Source organism: Struthio camelus, chromosome 25 (genome assembly GCF_040807025.1).
Source record: "Struthio camelus isolate bStrCam1 chromosome 25, bStrCam1.hap1, whole genome shotgun sequence".
NCBI classification, from domain to species: domain Eukaryota; kingdom Metazoa; phylum Chordata; class Aves; order Struthioniformes; family Struthionidae; genus Struthio; species Struthio camelus.
In genome coordinates, this window is record NC_090966.1 from 7,855,024 (window position 1) to 7,867,780 (window position 12,757).

The following is a 12,757-nucleotide window of genomic DNA, read 5'->3' on the forward strand; positions in this document are numbered from 1 at the left end:
TTTAATTAGAAAAGCTCATTCTTGCAGGCTGTGCACCAATGCTGTGGAGGGAGGGACACAGAAACAAAGTAGTACTTAGAAATACCTCTTTCAGCACCAGAAACTTTATTGTAAGAGCTACATCTTCTAAGTTATGAATATAAGTTTCCTTTGAAGAAACAGAAAACTGCATGAGAGTCTTGCTTTGAAAAGGCATTGATGTGAATGGTAATTTGCTTGGTAATTAGTATTGCTAGAAGAAACTCCCGAGCCCTCAATCATTACAAACAAGGCCATGCTTTCTTTCTGCATTCGCTGCTATCTTAAAAACTAGTTATTGCCTCAGGCAGCTTGCTGCAGCCATGTTGCTTGTTACCGTGCTCCCTCTTCCCTAGTGCTCAAAAGGTTTTTTGTTCTTAGCCTAAGAAAGCCAGCGAGTTGACCAATGTTGTGTAAAGAACAGACTTCCACCTATCTTTTAAAGCCTGATGTAACTGTCGTGGAGGCAGATACCTATTCAGTGTGTCCACTGACGGTTCCAAAGGACGTTTATGCTGTGACTCACATATGCTAGACGAAAGCACCCTTTATGAAGAATAGTGTTTTATTATGGTGTTACTCAGTGCACCTCCTTGCAAGAACTGCAGAAAGTATTACAAATAGTTAATATCATCATAGCTAATGGTGTACAGTATCAAACCCTGGTAAAGTTCAGTGGCACAATGTTAAGTGCTCAGATATTACTTTAGAAAATATTTTATTTTGAATTGTAGTTGGCCTTTAATAACCGGGCAAAGCTTCCATGAACTCTTCCACGTTATTCCCTGCTTTGGTAGCATTTCACTTCCCTAACTTGCCTGTTCTGCTAAGTTGTAACACAGTAATATCAAACTCACTGGTGTTTTAGAGTATAACAATAACTTATATACAAATACTATATATATATATATATATATATATAAACACCCCCAAATACCAGTTTCATCTATTTAATAGCTGAAATTTTTATTCTGTTCAGCTCAGTGATATAACTTTACATATTGCTTTTCTATATACTACTTGTAATAATGGTATCTTAAATAAAGTGTCTTGTGGATTTTTGGTATTGTAAACCTATTGTACTGGTTAATATTAAGAGACAACTTAATTTGACTTTCTCCAACAAAATGCAGATACTCTACAGCCATCTGGACAAGTTCTTTACACAGTTACTTGTTATAGAATTGGGATGAGACCCAGGCAAGACCCCACTTCAGGTTAGTTAACATGAATTTTAGTGCTTTTGTCCATTGCTCCTCAGAGTTAAATTGTGTTTTAATAGAGTAAGAGCCACCACTGCCACCTGTATCTTCAATTTTTCCCTTCTCCACGTCCATCCTGTATCACACACAAAGTTTATTAGCACATTACTATTGCAAGCAGTCATCGTGATGTTAAGTACTGTACTTTTAAACCTGACATACTATCTTGCGTAAGAATACTTTGTTTGTAAGACTAGCAAGACTTAGACTTTCATGTGAGGAACTAGCTTTAACTCTCAAATAAATTCAGAGCAAACGTAACTTCATCCTGCACACCATAACACCAGGACTGAAACAGCAAGCAGTGCTGTAGATTGGTCCAGAGACCAGCTAGCAGCATTGCATGAGACAGCACTGCATGAGGTGTTAATTTGACATGTTATGAAGCAACACTCACCTGTAAGGCAAACAGAATCGAGTTTCACCTTTTTCTACTTCCTCTTTAAATTGCTGCACACAGTCCAGGAAAGCCACCATTGCATGATCAAATTTGTTGTCCCAGAAAAACCTTAAGCCTCCAGAACAGTACAAGGGGAGCTCCTGGAGAAGAGATTTGTTTCAAATACCCCAAACATTCCATTTTGGATATCACTGCAGATCTTTATTCTTTTTGTGAAAGCCTTAAATTTGTCATCAGATGCTTAAAAATGGTTGGTGGCTTGTTGTAAGAATAGTTTCTTTTGTGGTAAGGGCCTGTTACATGATTGCTGGTGATTATGCAGGATAAGACTTGGGCTCCTAATCAGGAGAATCTTACCAAATCACGTTATATCCCACATCAAGCTACTCATTCTGCCAACCAGTAGTATTAGAAAGGCCAGGCCTTTTGAACTGTACCCCAGAGAAAGACAGAATGAGATACAATCAGTGTCAGAGAAATCAAGGCAGGTAGTTCTTCCCTGCCATAGATTCACGAAGATGTACTCTTAGGAGCAAAGTCCTGGTTTTCTGCCCCATTTAGTATGGCCAGGGATCTGTAGCATTCAAGGTCGATTTCCTTTGGCTTTTGAATTGCAGGATTTCTTACCTTTGACTTGTCTGTGAGAGACTCTAAGTATGAATGGTTACCATAGGGTACAAGGCGGTATCTGAAAGGAGACATGATTCGGAGGCAAATGAGTCTAAATGGTTTTTATCTAGCTCATAAGAGAAATGTATGTTATACTGCATATACCTTTGAAACTTCAGGCCCATTTTGTTAGCAAGGGCATGTAGCAGCAGCACAGTCTGCCCCCAGGCTGCATTGATCTCATTCCATTCTACAGGAACACTGGGGAGCCGGCCAAGCCTGAAGTTATTTATTGTGCCAAACTGACCACTGTGCCTGTGATAAGAGGAATTATAAATAAGCTCATTGGAGCAGGAACAGCTTTTAGCATGCTAACCAAGTAGAGGCCACAAACTAAGAGTTATTAGTGTTCATTTCATAACCAAACAAAATGAGGACTTGGGGCCCCTGGTTAAAAAGCATGTATAACTGCAAACCAATTGTTCTGGTTTTTGTGCAGGAGTTCATTAAAAACAACAACTGAGCTGTCACGCTCCATAAAGCTTGACGTTAGTTGGCTAACACACTAGACTTTAGTTAACTTGGTTAGTCTAAGAGCCATTTAACAGTCTACTTGGGCATATCTGCTGTTTGCCTGCAATGCAGAGCACAGTACAGAAAACCTGTCTCAGCTGGAACCATGGGGAGACGTGATCAGTGCTTCGTTGTGGGCTAAGACTTGACTGTCAAACACGCTGTTATTTTAAACAGTCCTATCTTGCAGATTCTTAGCATGCTGAAACAATATTAGAGTGTCTACATTACCAGATGTGGAAGGTTGCATTGAACACGTTGGTTTTCTTCAGTTTATCCAGTTGCATCTGGGCATAGCGCATTTGGTTGTCCACGCTTTTCAGTTCATCATCTAGCTCCAGTTGTTGCCTCTTGAATTCACAGTATTCTTTCTGATACCTTCAAGTGAAAACAAGACAAGAAGTGCTTGAAGGCTCTCTTCTTAGGAAGAGAAGTGATTGCTCATGTTCTACATTAGGTTTTCTGGTCTAGCCAACTTCAGTTTTTGCAAAGAAGGGACACTTGCATCTGGACATCATTTACAGGTGTCTCCACATTATAGGTAACACGCAGATGAATGAGATTATAATTACTGCCATAAACGGCAGTTGTAGTTCAGACTCACTGAGCTTCTTCCTGCTCCAGTCTCTCTGCCTCTGCCCTGACTCTCGCGAAGTCTTCAGCCACTATCTTGCGGTTCTTCTCAATGTCTTCTAGCTCCTGAATCAGTTGCTCTTCCTCCAGTGCAAGCTCTTTCAGTTCTGTTTGCAGTTTCTCCTTATCATCCTCATTCATTTGTTCCAGTATCTCCAGACATCTCCTAAAGGAGACGGTTACATCATTACCAGAGAGGAAGCCCTGGAAAACCCTCTTTGCCAACAGTCCCCAGTTCGGTGACAGGCTGTGCACGTAAGCGGAAGTATAAACAAGAAATCTGAGCTTGTGTGTACCTAAGGTGGACCCCTCATTAATCCCAAGCTCTCTACTTTAATCTTGTGTCCTGAGTCAGGAATGCAGAAACAGGAGAACAGTAGAGCAAGATGGCGGCGATGCAGGATCTGTTACTGCCTGTGAATAACTGCATCTGTGAAGCACTTAAATCACAGTGTAAGTGCTGCCACACAGACACCTTGGGCAGGTGGCATCAACCCCTCTGATGGGGTCACAGACTTCAGTTCGAGAAGCTGTTTATCAGAGGATACTCCAAAAATAAGTTTTCCATCTCGTTCAGACAAAAACAGAATCAAGTGCTAAATTTATTAACAATGAAATCTATCATCAAATCAGTGTTCTTTCTCTAGCTTTCAAACTGAAGCACCTCAGTCTCAGATCATCTCTGAATCACTCACTTGTAGTTTTGGCATTCGTTCTCTGTGATATTAAGCTGTGTGTCCAATTGGTCTAGCAGAGTATCTGTGCATTCCTCACACAGAGGGTGATCCACATCTGTCTGCCCAGACATAATGTCAAAGAGGTCACCGGTAACCTAGAGAAGAAGTTCACTGTTAGTTCAAGGGAACGTAGAGGTAGCTGGGGGTTACTTTTCAACAGACGGGCTTGTACCTCTTCAATTGACAAAGTATTGTTTGCAGGCCAAAGTATGATTAAAATAAGCCAGTCTGCGCTTGCTTAACTATTCACAAATATTCGAGTTTGAACTAAACACAAATACTTGAAGGCTAACGGTATGAGAAGCTTTTTGCAGTTTCATCTGGCAGGGCACGGAGGAAAACTGACGTTATAATCAGACGTATGTTTATTTACCAGCTCACGTAAAACTTGCCTTCAGTCTCCTGCTGAGGTTTTCCATTGTGCCGCCATCAGATGCCTCTCCAATCAGAGTGAAGCTGTTGGCGCTTTCTGTTGACATCATTCTTCAAAAGGATATTGAGAATAATTGAGTGCCAAGGGTTTAGGAGAGCCAGCTATACTACTTGACTGAAATCTGAGACTAGTTCAAGAATCAGAAAAGGAGAACGCACCAAAGGTACTTGCAGAAAGGTCAAGGGGAGACCACATTTCAAAAAAGAGCTATGACAACTACTAAGCAATGTCCTAAATACTATGAATTTGTATGCATTCAGGCACTCCTCGCTTCGCTGTACCTTCAAGAGCCTAAAAAAACCAGGGATGCCTTAACGAAAGTCCCAACGAGGCCCACGTAAAGCTAATACGTTAAATACGACAATTATCAGTGCTGCTTTCCCACAAGGTGCAACCTTTACGGGAGGATCTTTTCGTCTGGCAGTTCCTGAACCGTTGCACGCCAAAGCACAGCTGTGCCGGCACAGCTGGCTCAGGAGGCGTCTCAAGGAAGCCGCAGGTACTTTGCTACTTGGAGACTCTACCGGCGCAAGGGAGCTGCATCAGTCGTTAGGCTGACTGCAAACGCGAGACGGAGGAGAAGCCCGCAGCCGTACCTGGCGGGAGGGATGAACCTCCTGGACACGCCATCCTGCCGGTGCTCGGTGAAGGCCTCCTGCGAGGTGAGGAACGCAGCACCGTCAGCGACAGGCCCCCCCCACCCCCGCGGCGGCTTCCCGCCGGGCCGGCCCCCGCCTTACCTCCGTCAGGGCGCCCTCCTCCTCGTGCGCCTCCCCGGGCCTGGCAGGAGCGGTGCTCAGCAGCGGGGCTGCGGGGACAGGAGCGTTACCGCGGGGCGGGGCGGCCCGGGCTGCCCCCCTCCCGCCCCGGCGGCCCGTTACCCGTCAGCTCCTGGATGGTGACGCGGTCGAGGATCTTGAAGGAGGTGTCGAGCTTGAGCGGCTGGCTGCAGCGCTGGCACACGAAGCTGACCTGCGCGGTGCAGGCGGGCGGGCGGCCCCCCTCCATGCCTGCCGGCCCGTGCCGCCGCCGCCGCCGCCTCTCGGCTCCGCGCCGCTTCCGGCCGCGCGCCGGATGTGACGCACGCTGCCCGCGGAAGCGCGGTCCTGGCAGGGGCGTACGGCGGCGGCCATTTTCCCTCGCTGCCCTGAGCGAGGTGTGAGCGGCGAGGACCCGCGGGGGCGCACGGCGCCTGCGCGGCGGCGCCGGCAGTCACGTGGACGGCGGACGGGCGCGCGCATTGGTGGGGGCACTTTGTGAGGTCAGTTCCGGTGGCGGCGAAGCCGGCGGTGGGGCAGGCGGCACGGCAGTGCGGCCCCGCGCCAGAGCGAACCCGAGCGCCCGCCCGCCGCCCTCCCCCCCCCCCGCCGCCATGGCCTCGCTGCTCAAGGTGGACCCGGAGGTGAAGCTCAAGGTGAGCCCGCCCCCGCCCCGCCGGGCCCGCCCGGCGCCGGGCCTACCTGCGGGGCGGCGGCGCGGGCCGCCCGGGAGGCGGCCGCGCTCCCCGGCGCGGGGAGCCCCTCGGCGGCCGCCGGGGCCGCGGCTGGGCTTCGCCTGCCGCCGGCAGGGCGGTGCAGCCGTTGGTTCTCGCGTCTTCCCCCCGTTCTGCGCCGTTTTCCGCCGCGCCTGAGGCGGCCGGGTAGGCCTTTAGGCCTCGCCTGCACCCTCCGCGCCTTTTAGCTCTTCCTGGCCGCTACTGCTCGCTGACTGTAGGGTGCTCCTGGTCTTGAGCTTTGCGTATGGGATGAGGAGTGTGCCTGGAGCGATCCTGGGTTCAGGAGCTCAGTTCTGTCTCTAGGTGAATTTCGTGGCTGTGGGATGCAGCCCTTGCCCTGTATCGAGCCCTGCTGTTTGAGAGTGACCAAACTGCTTTTTTCCCCCCCCCCCCGCAGGTTGACTCCTTCAGAGAACGGATCACAAGTGAGGTGAGTATCACTCTGCCATTGCCCCACAACATAACGGGTCAGAGAAGAGGCTGTTTGGCCCTATCTTTCTGACAGGCTCTGCTGTGATCTGATCTTGTTGTATAAACTTATCAGTGCTCAGGTCTTTGGTCACTGACTGAAGTGAAGCTACATAGCCTCACTTAACTGTCTTGGCATCTTTGCACTGTGCCTTTGCTTGAAGGTTGCTAGCGAGAGACACCTGTATTCTCTGCTGTCTCTTGTCTTTGGGCAGTCAATTTCCCTAATGTCCGTATCTGCTAGTGGGAAATCTCAGGCACTGTTTCAAATCGTGATCTGTTCTTTCTCTCTCAGGCTGAAGATTTGGTGGCAAATTTTTTCCCAAAGAAGCTATTAGAACTTGATGGATTCCTTAAGGTAAGATACATGTTGTCATCTGTATCCTTTTTCATTTTCAAGCTATGTGTTGGAAGGTGACCTGGTGAGGGACAAGGAATTTTATTCTTACTTTCCTTGTGTGCTTCGCCTTACTACAAAAGAGATAAGTGTTGTCTCAGAGTTGCTTGGAGGCATATGAGCGCTGTTAGCTGTAGAGGACTGATGCCTTTTTCAGTTTTCTTTGTAGGGTCAGCACACTTATGCATTCAGCAACTGCAGACCATCCTTCTTGATGCTGTGATATCACAGGGATTCTATCATGTCCAGTGTTGGAGAGAGACGATAGCTTTGATCATAATCTAGAGTTGGCATTCTGTTCTTGGGGGGAGGGGGGACATGCCACAATCCTGCTGCTAGATGTTTTTTCATTCTTCCTTCTTTTGTGGATGGGTAAGTGGGAGGTCTGTATCTTTTGTCTTCCAGTTGTGTTCAGCATGACGTTAGCTCGTAATTAAGTAACAAATCTGCGTTATTTTCCAGGAGCCTATCCTGAATATTCATGATCTCACTCAGATCCATTCGGACATGAACCTCCCAGTGCCTGACCCAATTCTTCTCACGAACAGCCATGATGGCCTGGATGGGGTAAGGTTACTCTCTTGGCTACGATCCCTGCTTCTGTTAATTAAAACTGCATGATTTGTTGTGTGTTTGGTTAGGACGTTTTCATTAACAGGCTACGGCTCTCCCAAAGGCTTTTAGGAATTGGTCTCGAGAGCCTGAGAAGCCTGCTGGGGGCAACGCTGTACTTTGCAGTCCTCCTTTGTTTTTAAAGAAGGATGCTTAGAAACCAGGAGCATAGCAAAGGCTCTAAAATTTTCCTTGTTTCCTTTGCAACGCTGTTCTAGGTTACGACTAGTTTGTGAGTAAAACATTTTGTATATTTTAGCCAAATATGAAAAAGAGGAAGCTGGAAGACCGTGAAGAGACCTTTCAGGGTAAGAGTCCCCAAGTCTCTGTGCTGCTGCCTGCCCACTGAGCCAGTATGCCTTATGTTAGGGGTGTGAAATCATGTGAACCCCACTCACCCTATCCTGACAGCAGCTGCTGCCCATGCAGAGCTGCCCATGGAACCTCTCGGAGCTTGAGCTATGGGTGTCCTGTTGCGAAGGAGTCCCATTCCAGCTCTTATGTCTATCAGAGAAGTCCAAATTCTGCTCCTAACTAGATTTGCTTGAGCTTGGCATGCTGACAGAGGCAGCTGGTCTCCATGTGGATTTGTATTGAAAACCCTCCTTGTCTGAAGGAAGGTCCCAGGCTCTGGACAGATTAAGTGAGAGAAGCACCTCTTATATGTGTGTCAGGGAAAGCCTTTGTGCCAAGCTTCAGCAGCCTAGAGATCTTTAGTTCTTGTCTCAGTTTTGTCTTTTCCTTCCTTTGCGGTAGTGACTGTGGTCCCATGCTAAATTTCCCCTTCCCTGCAGGTTAGCTGTAGCCTAGCTCAGTGTGTGCTACTAGCCTTTGTGGGAGATAAGATGCTCAGATGCACCTTTGGTCTGATCTACTGGTACAGCTGTTCCTATATGTTGCTGAAGCAAGGTATTTATCTCCTCTGCTGCTAGGTACCAAAGTGTTTGTGATGCCCAATGGGATGCTGAAGAGCAACCAGCAGCTGGTGGACATCATTGAGAAAGTGAAACCAGAGATCAGGCTGCTTATTGAGAAGTGTAATACGGTGGGTGTGAGCTGCAGTCCTCAGTGCTGGGGCAAGTGGAGGCAGTAGGATACTTTTGCTCCTAGAGAGGCAAAGCTTCTCCAAGTGGAAGGAACAGATCTATCTACATTCTGTAAAATGAGGGAAGGCAGGGTTTGTATTAGTTTCTAAACGTGGCTGGGGAGGTAGATGGAAGGAAGTGATGTTGTCGTGAGCCTTCAGGGGGCTCTGTAGTTCAGCTCATGAAGGAGGAAGATACCTGTTATGCAGGCTCTTTCCTTGAGGCCTTTCATCACCCTCATTTTGCACAGAATCCCAGGCACCTGCTAAGAGTTTTTTTTTTTTTGGTGTGCTCAAGAGAGAGCTTCCTATGGGAGGCTGTACTTCTGCTGTGGATCCCCAGCCATGTGGGAGACAGAATCTACTCAATGTTGTGGAAGTGAGAAGGACCTGTGGGAGTTTATCCTGAGCTACATGGCAAAGACAGGATTTTAGGGGGCTTTTCGTAACACTTGTAAGACAGCCTCCTCTGAACATCTTAGCCCTGATCAGGGTTGTGATGGTTTATTTTTTCCCCCCACCACAGGTCAAAATGTGGGTGCAACTTCTCATCCCCAGGATAGAAGACGGAAACAACTTTGGTGTTTCTATTCAGGTAAGGCTCCATGCCATGCTGTGGGAGAGAACTGCGTTCCAGAAACATGGATCTCTCGGTTTCTTCTGAATCTTTTTACTTGATTGTATCCAGGGGCTGCAGTTATGGGACTAGTTTAGGTTTTAAAACCCAAATCTGAGCTTGAAATGGCATTGCCAAGAAGTGTCACTCTTAGAGTTGCGAAGGCCAGCTGCAGTCTCGTGAAGCTAATGGCCCCCTTGGCTGCTTTACAGGAGGAGACAGTGGCTGAGCTTCGGACTGTGGAGAGCGAGGCTGCGTCCTACCTGGACCAGATTTCTAGGTAGGTGTGGAAGAGCAGAGCCCTTTGTAGGGCCCTCTTGGGGGAAAAGTAACCTGCTTGGGTAAGGTCCCTTAGCTTTTTCTAGGGCAGGGTGGGCCAGAAAGAAATCTTGCTGTTATTTATCTGACCTTCACTCTCTCCCTTTTTCTACCAGATACTACATCACAAGAGCAAAGTTGGTTTCCAAAATAGCTAAGTACCCTCATGTGGTAAGTAAACAGGGAAATGGAGCCTTACATGTCATGTGCTGCTGCTTTTTGGGACTCTTTGGGCTTCTTCATCACTGTCCTTTCTGAGCTTTGGGGCCCCTGTGGGAGAAGGGGGGACCATGCAGGCATGCTGGACACCTATGTTAGAGAGCAAGCTGAAGGGGGAATTCTTTTACAAAAGTTGTACCAACTTCTCTTGATGCATAGGAGGCACAGCTGGGCTCAGGCCACTCAGCTGTACCTCTGCTCTCTCTAGGAGGACTACCGCCGCACAGTGACAGAGATCGATGAGAAGGAGTACATTAGTCTGCGTCTGATCATTTCAGAGCTGAGGAATCAATATGTAAGTGAGAAATGGAATTGCTGCTCTCCCCTTTCCCTGCAACTACACCTAGCCCTGGCAAGAAGCCTGTCTACTCCCCTGGTCTGCTTTTGCTCTGACAAGAAGACCTAATGGTGTATTGCCTCTCCACCATCTTCCAGAGAGACAGGTGTTCCCAGCTGTGTTGACAGCAGTCCACTGTAGAGTACTCACTGCACTTTGATGGGAGCTTGTGATCCCAAACTCTTCAGGTGGTATTGAGCCATTCCTAGGCTCAGCAAAGAAGTTCTCTCTTTCTGGTGTTACGTGCAGTGGCTTCTGTAAAGTCTTGCTGAAATAAGCCATTATTTTAACTGGATATGTGATTGCAGGCAGAGGCTGAGTGTAGTGTGAAGGTGACCTGTATTGCTGTTTTGACCAGTGCTTATTGTGAAAGCCAAACACTGAGTAACTTTACCCTTCTTGTCTGAGTTCTTTTCTCCCTTTTTGCAGGTCACTTTGCATGACATGATCCTTAAAAACATTGAGAAGATCAAGAGGCCTCGGAGCAGCAATGCTGAGACTCTCTATTAAGTGTCAACGTTTGAACTTGAGAACTGTTCAGTCAACTAAAGACCGTCATTGCCTTGGTTTGTTACGTGACTATCGAGATGGGAAACTGGCTGGAAATAGTATCGCGTTCTTAGTTAAACTCTAAAGAAATTCTCACCTAGTTCTGTGATTGGTTTTGTTCAGGTCTCAGGAGCTCGCTCTCCCTCCCTCTAGTAACTGGTAATGAGAAGGCCTTGCTGCTTTGGGATGCCCTAGAGGCTACCACAGAGCGAGAGCACCAGCCAGGCAGGAACATTCCTTCATGCCTTTCTTCCTACCTGTGTAGGAACTACGCTAGAGACCAAGCCCTTGTCCTGTCCCATCTTTTGGCTGGAGGCTTCATGGGTGTCTCTGGGAATGGGGCAGACAGTCCGCAGCATGAGACCAAGCCCAGGTGGTGGTGCAGTGGCTGAGAAGCCAGCTCTTTTCAGTGCTGTCTCTAGCCAATCCCTCTGCCGACGCTCTGCGTTGACCAGTTGTAAAGACGGGGGAACCCGCCCCTTCTGGGTTGATGGCAGCAGTCATGCTGCGGTGCCACTGAGAGGTCTTCACTCTTTTTCTGGCTCTTTTCTTACTCAGTAGAGCCTGCCCCATCTGTCCCCACCTTGTGAATTCTAGCTAAGTCAGTGCAGAGTGCAAGGTGGTGCTTTCAACTAGGGCTGGTTGCTGTACTGGCTGGTCGTGAGCTCAGGTGGCTTCTGCTCCTGTTTGCCACTTGACTAGAGCCACTTTCTTGGGTAAAACCAACATTACTTCACGTGTTCCCTAGGGCCCCTTCAGCGTGAGATGTTTTTGCCTAGGTGGAGAGAGGGGAGGGGCCAGAGGTCTGATACTAAAGTCCTGATAGTCTCCACACATGGTCACTGTGACCCACTGTCTCCTGGCAGTGCTTCCTGCTGTCTGGGCAGAGCAGGCCACCTGTGACAGCTGGTCCTTTGAGGTGAGGATGGCCAATAGCCACCTGGTATCACTGCAAACCTTGTAGCCTTTCCCCTGCAAAAGGGCACTCTTCTGTGCCTGGTGACTCGTCTAAGCCTCTGGAACGTTTCATGGTCCATTTACAAACCCCCTTGGAAATGACTGGTTGTGTTGCGTCAGTTTTTGTGTGTGGGAAATGGGCCCATAACGCTGCAGGCTCCAAAAATTTCTTATTTATAGTATTTCTACTTAAGTCCCTTATTCAGGGAATGTTAAATCATTTGTTTCTGGAACCTTGCTGTTTCCCGGGTCTCGCTGTTACACCCATATATTCTTATTGTGCAGTAGCCTTAATAGTTGTGTTAACTTCATTGTAACAACAGTGACAAATGGAATGAACTTTCTCCCCCCCCCTTTTTTTTTTTTTACTTTGTTTTTGTTTCTTCTGCTTCCACATCTAAGAGCCATGTTGTCTCTTGCTGGTTTCCCAGGGATTTGCCCAGAGTGTGGAGGGCCCCTGGCCCTTTCTATAGACTCTTCTGTTGTTGTTTGTAGTAAGTCAACTCTTAGTCTTCCCACTAATAAATATTCAGTAACAAACCAACTGCGTTCTAGCTGCTGTCTGGGAGCAGCAATTCCCCTTGTGTTTCTTTGTACTGATTCCTTTTAATTTGTTCAGCTCTTTGCCGGATGAAAGTATGTAAACTTTTACCATGTCAAGAAATTAAAATAAGGTACTTTGAATTCTTTTAAGCTAGACCCTTGTGTATGATACTGAGCTCTTGGATAGGCTGTGCAGTGTTAATGTCTGTTCTAGTCCTGCCATTCTCACGTCCAGTTGCTCCTTCGCTACATTGTCCTCCTTCCTCTTTTTGACTGTGTTGTAAATCGCTGTGTGCAGCTTTGTAGGTTGTTTCTGTTCCTTTAGCAGGCCTTACGGTAGGCCCACGGTTGTAGGCTTGATGTGATCTGTCCCACTCTAATCCAGTGCGTTGGACTAAGGTCATCTCAGTTAAAAGAGATGTGATTTGCATGATGCTTCTGTAAGAGAGCCTGGAACCTGCTCCGTGGCTACCGCTGCATCTCTGCTGAGCAGATGT

General features: G+C 47.6%; 2 protein-coding genes across 3 annotated transcripts; one reads left to right on the plus strand and one right to left on the minus strand.

The window, feature by feature from the left end:
• Positions 1-82: 82 nt before the first annotated feature.
• On the minus strand, positions 83-5,727 carry BECN1 (beclin 1). Its single transcript, XM_068919018.1, has 11 exons — positions 5,547-5,727; positions 5,406-5,473; positions 5,262-5,320; positions 4,625-4,715; positions 4,191-4,327; positions 3,467-3,661; positions 3,094-3,240; positions 2,455-2,604; positions 2,308-2,368; positions 1,678-1,820; positions 83-1,356 (listed from the first exon to the last, which is right to left on the minus strand). The coding sequence occupies exons 1-11, from the start codon at positions 5,671-5,673 to the stop codon at positions 1,188-1,190; spliced, it is 1,347 nt and encodes a 448-aa protein (XP_068775119.1). The 5' UTR covers positions 5,674-5,727; the 3' UTR covers positions 83-1,187.
• Positions 5,200-12,410, plus strand: PSME3 (proteasome activator subunit 3). 2 transcript variants are annotated; one of them, XM_068919022.1, is made up of 11 exons: positions 5,200-5,327; positions 6,558-6,590; positions 6,924-6,986; positions 7,488-7,592; positions 7,897-7,945; positions 8,570-8,682; positions 9,248-9,316; positions 9,550-9,617; positions 9,772-9,826; positions 10,083-10,169; positions 10,641-12,410. In XM_068919022.1, the coding sequence occupies exons 1-11, from the start codon at positions 5,274-5,276 to the stop codon at positions 10,719-10,721; spliced, it is 777 nt and encodes a 258-aa protein (XP_068775123.1). In that variant the 5' UTR covers positions 5,200-5,273; the 3' UTR covers positions 10,722-12,410. The 2 variants fall into 2 exon arrangements, with proteins under 2 accessions (XP_068775123.1, XP_068775124.1); XM_068919023.1 differs by lacking the exon at positions 5,200-5,327 and adding an exon at positions 5,747-6,079.
• The last annotated feature ends 347 nt before the right edge of the window (positions 12,411-12,757 follow it).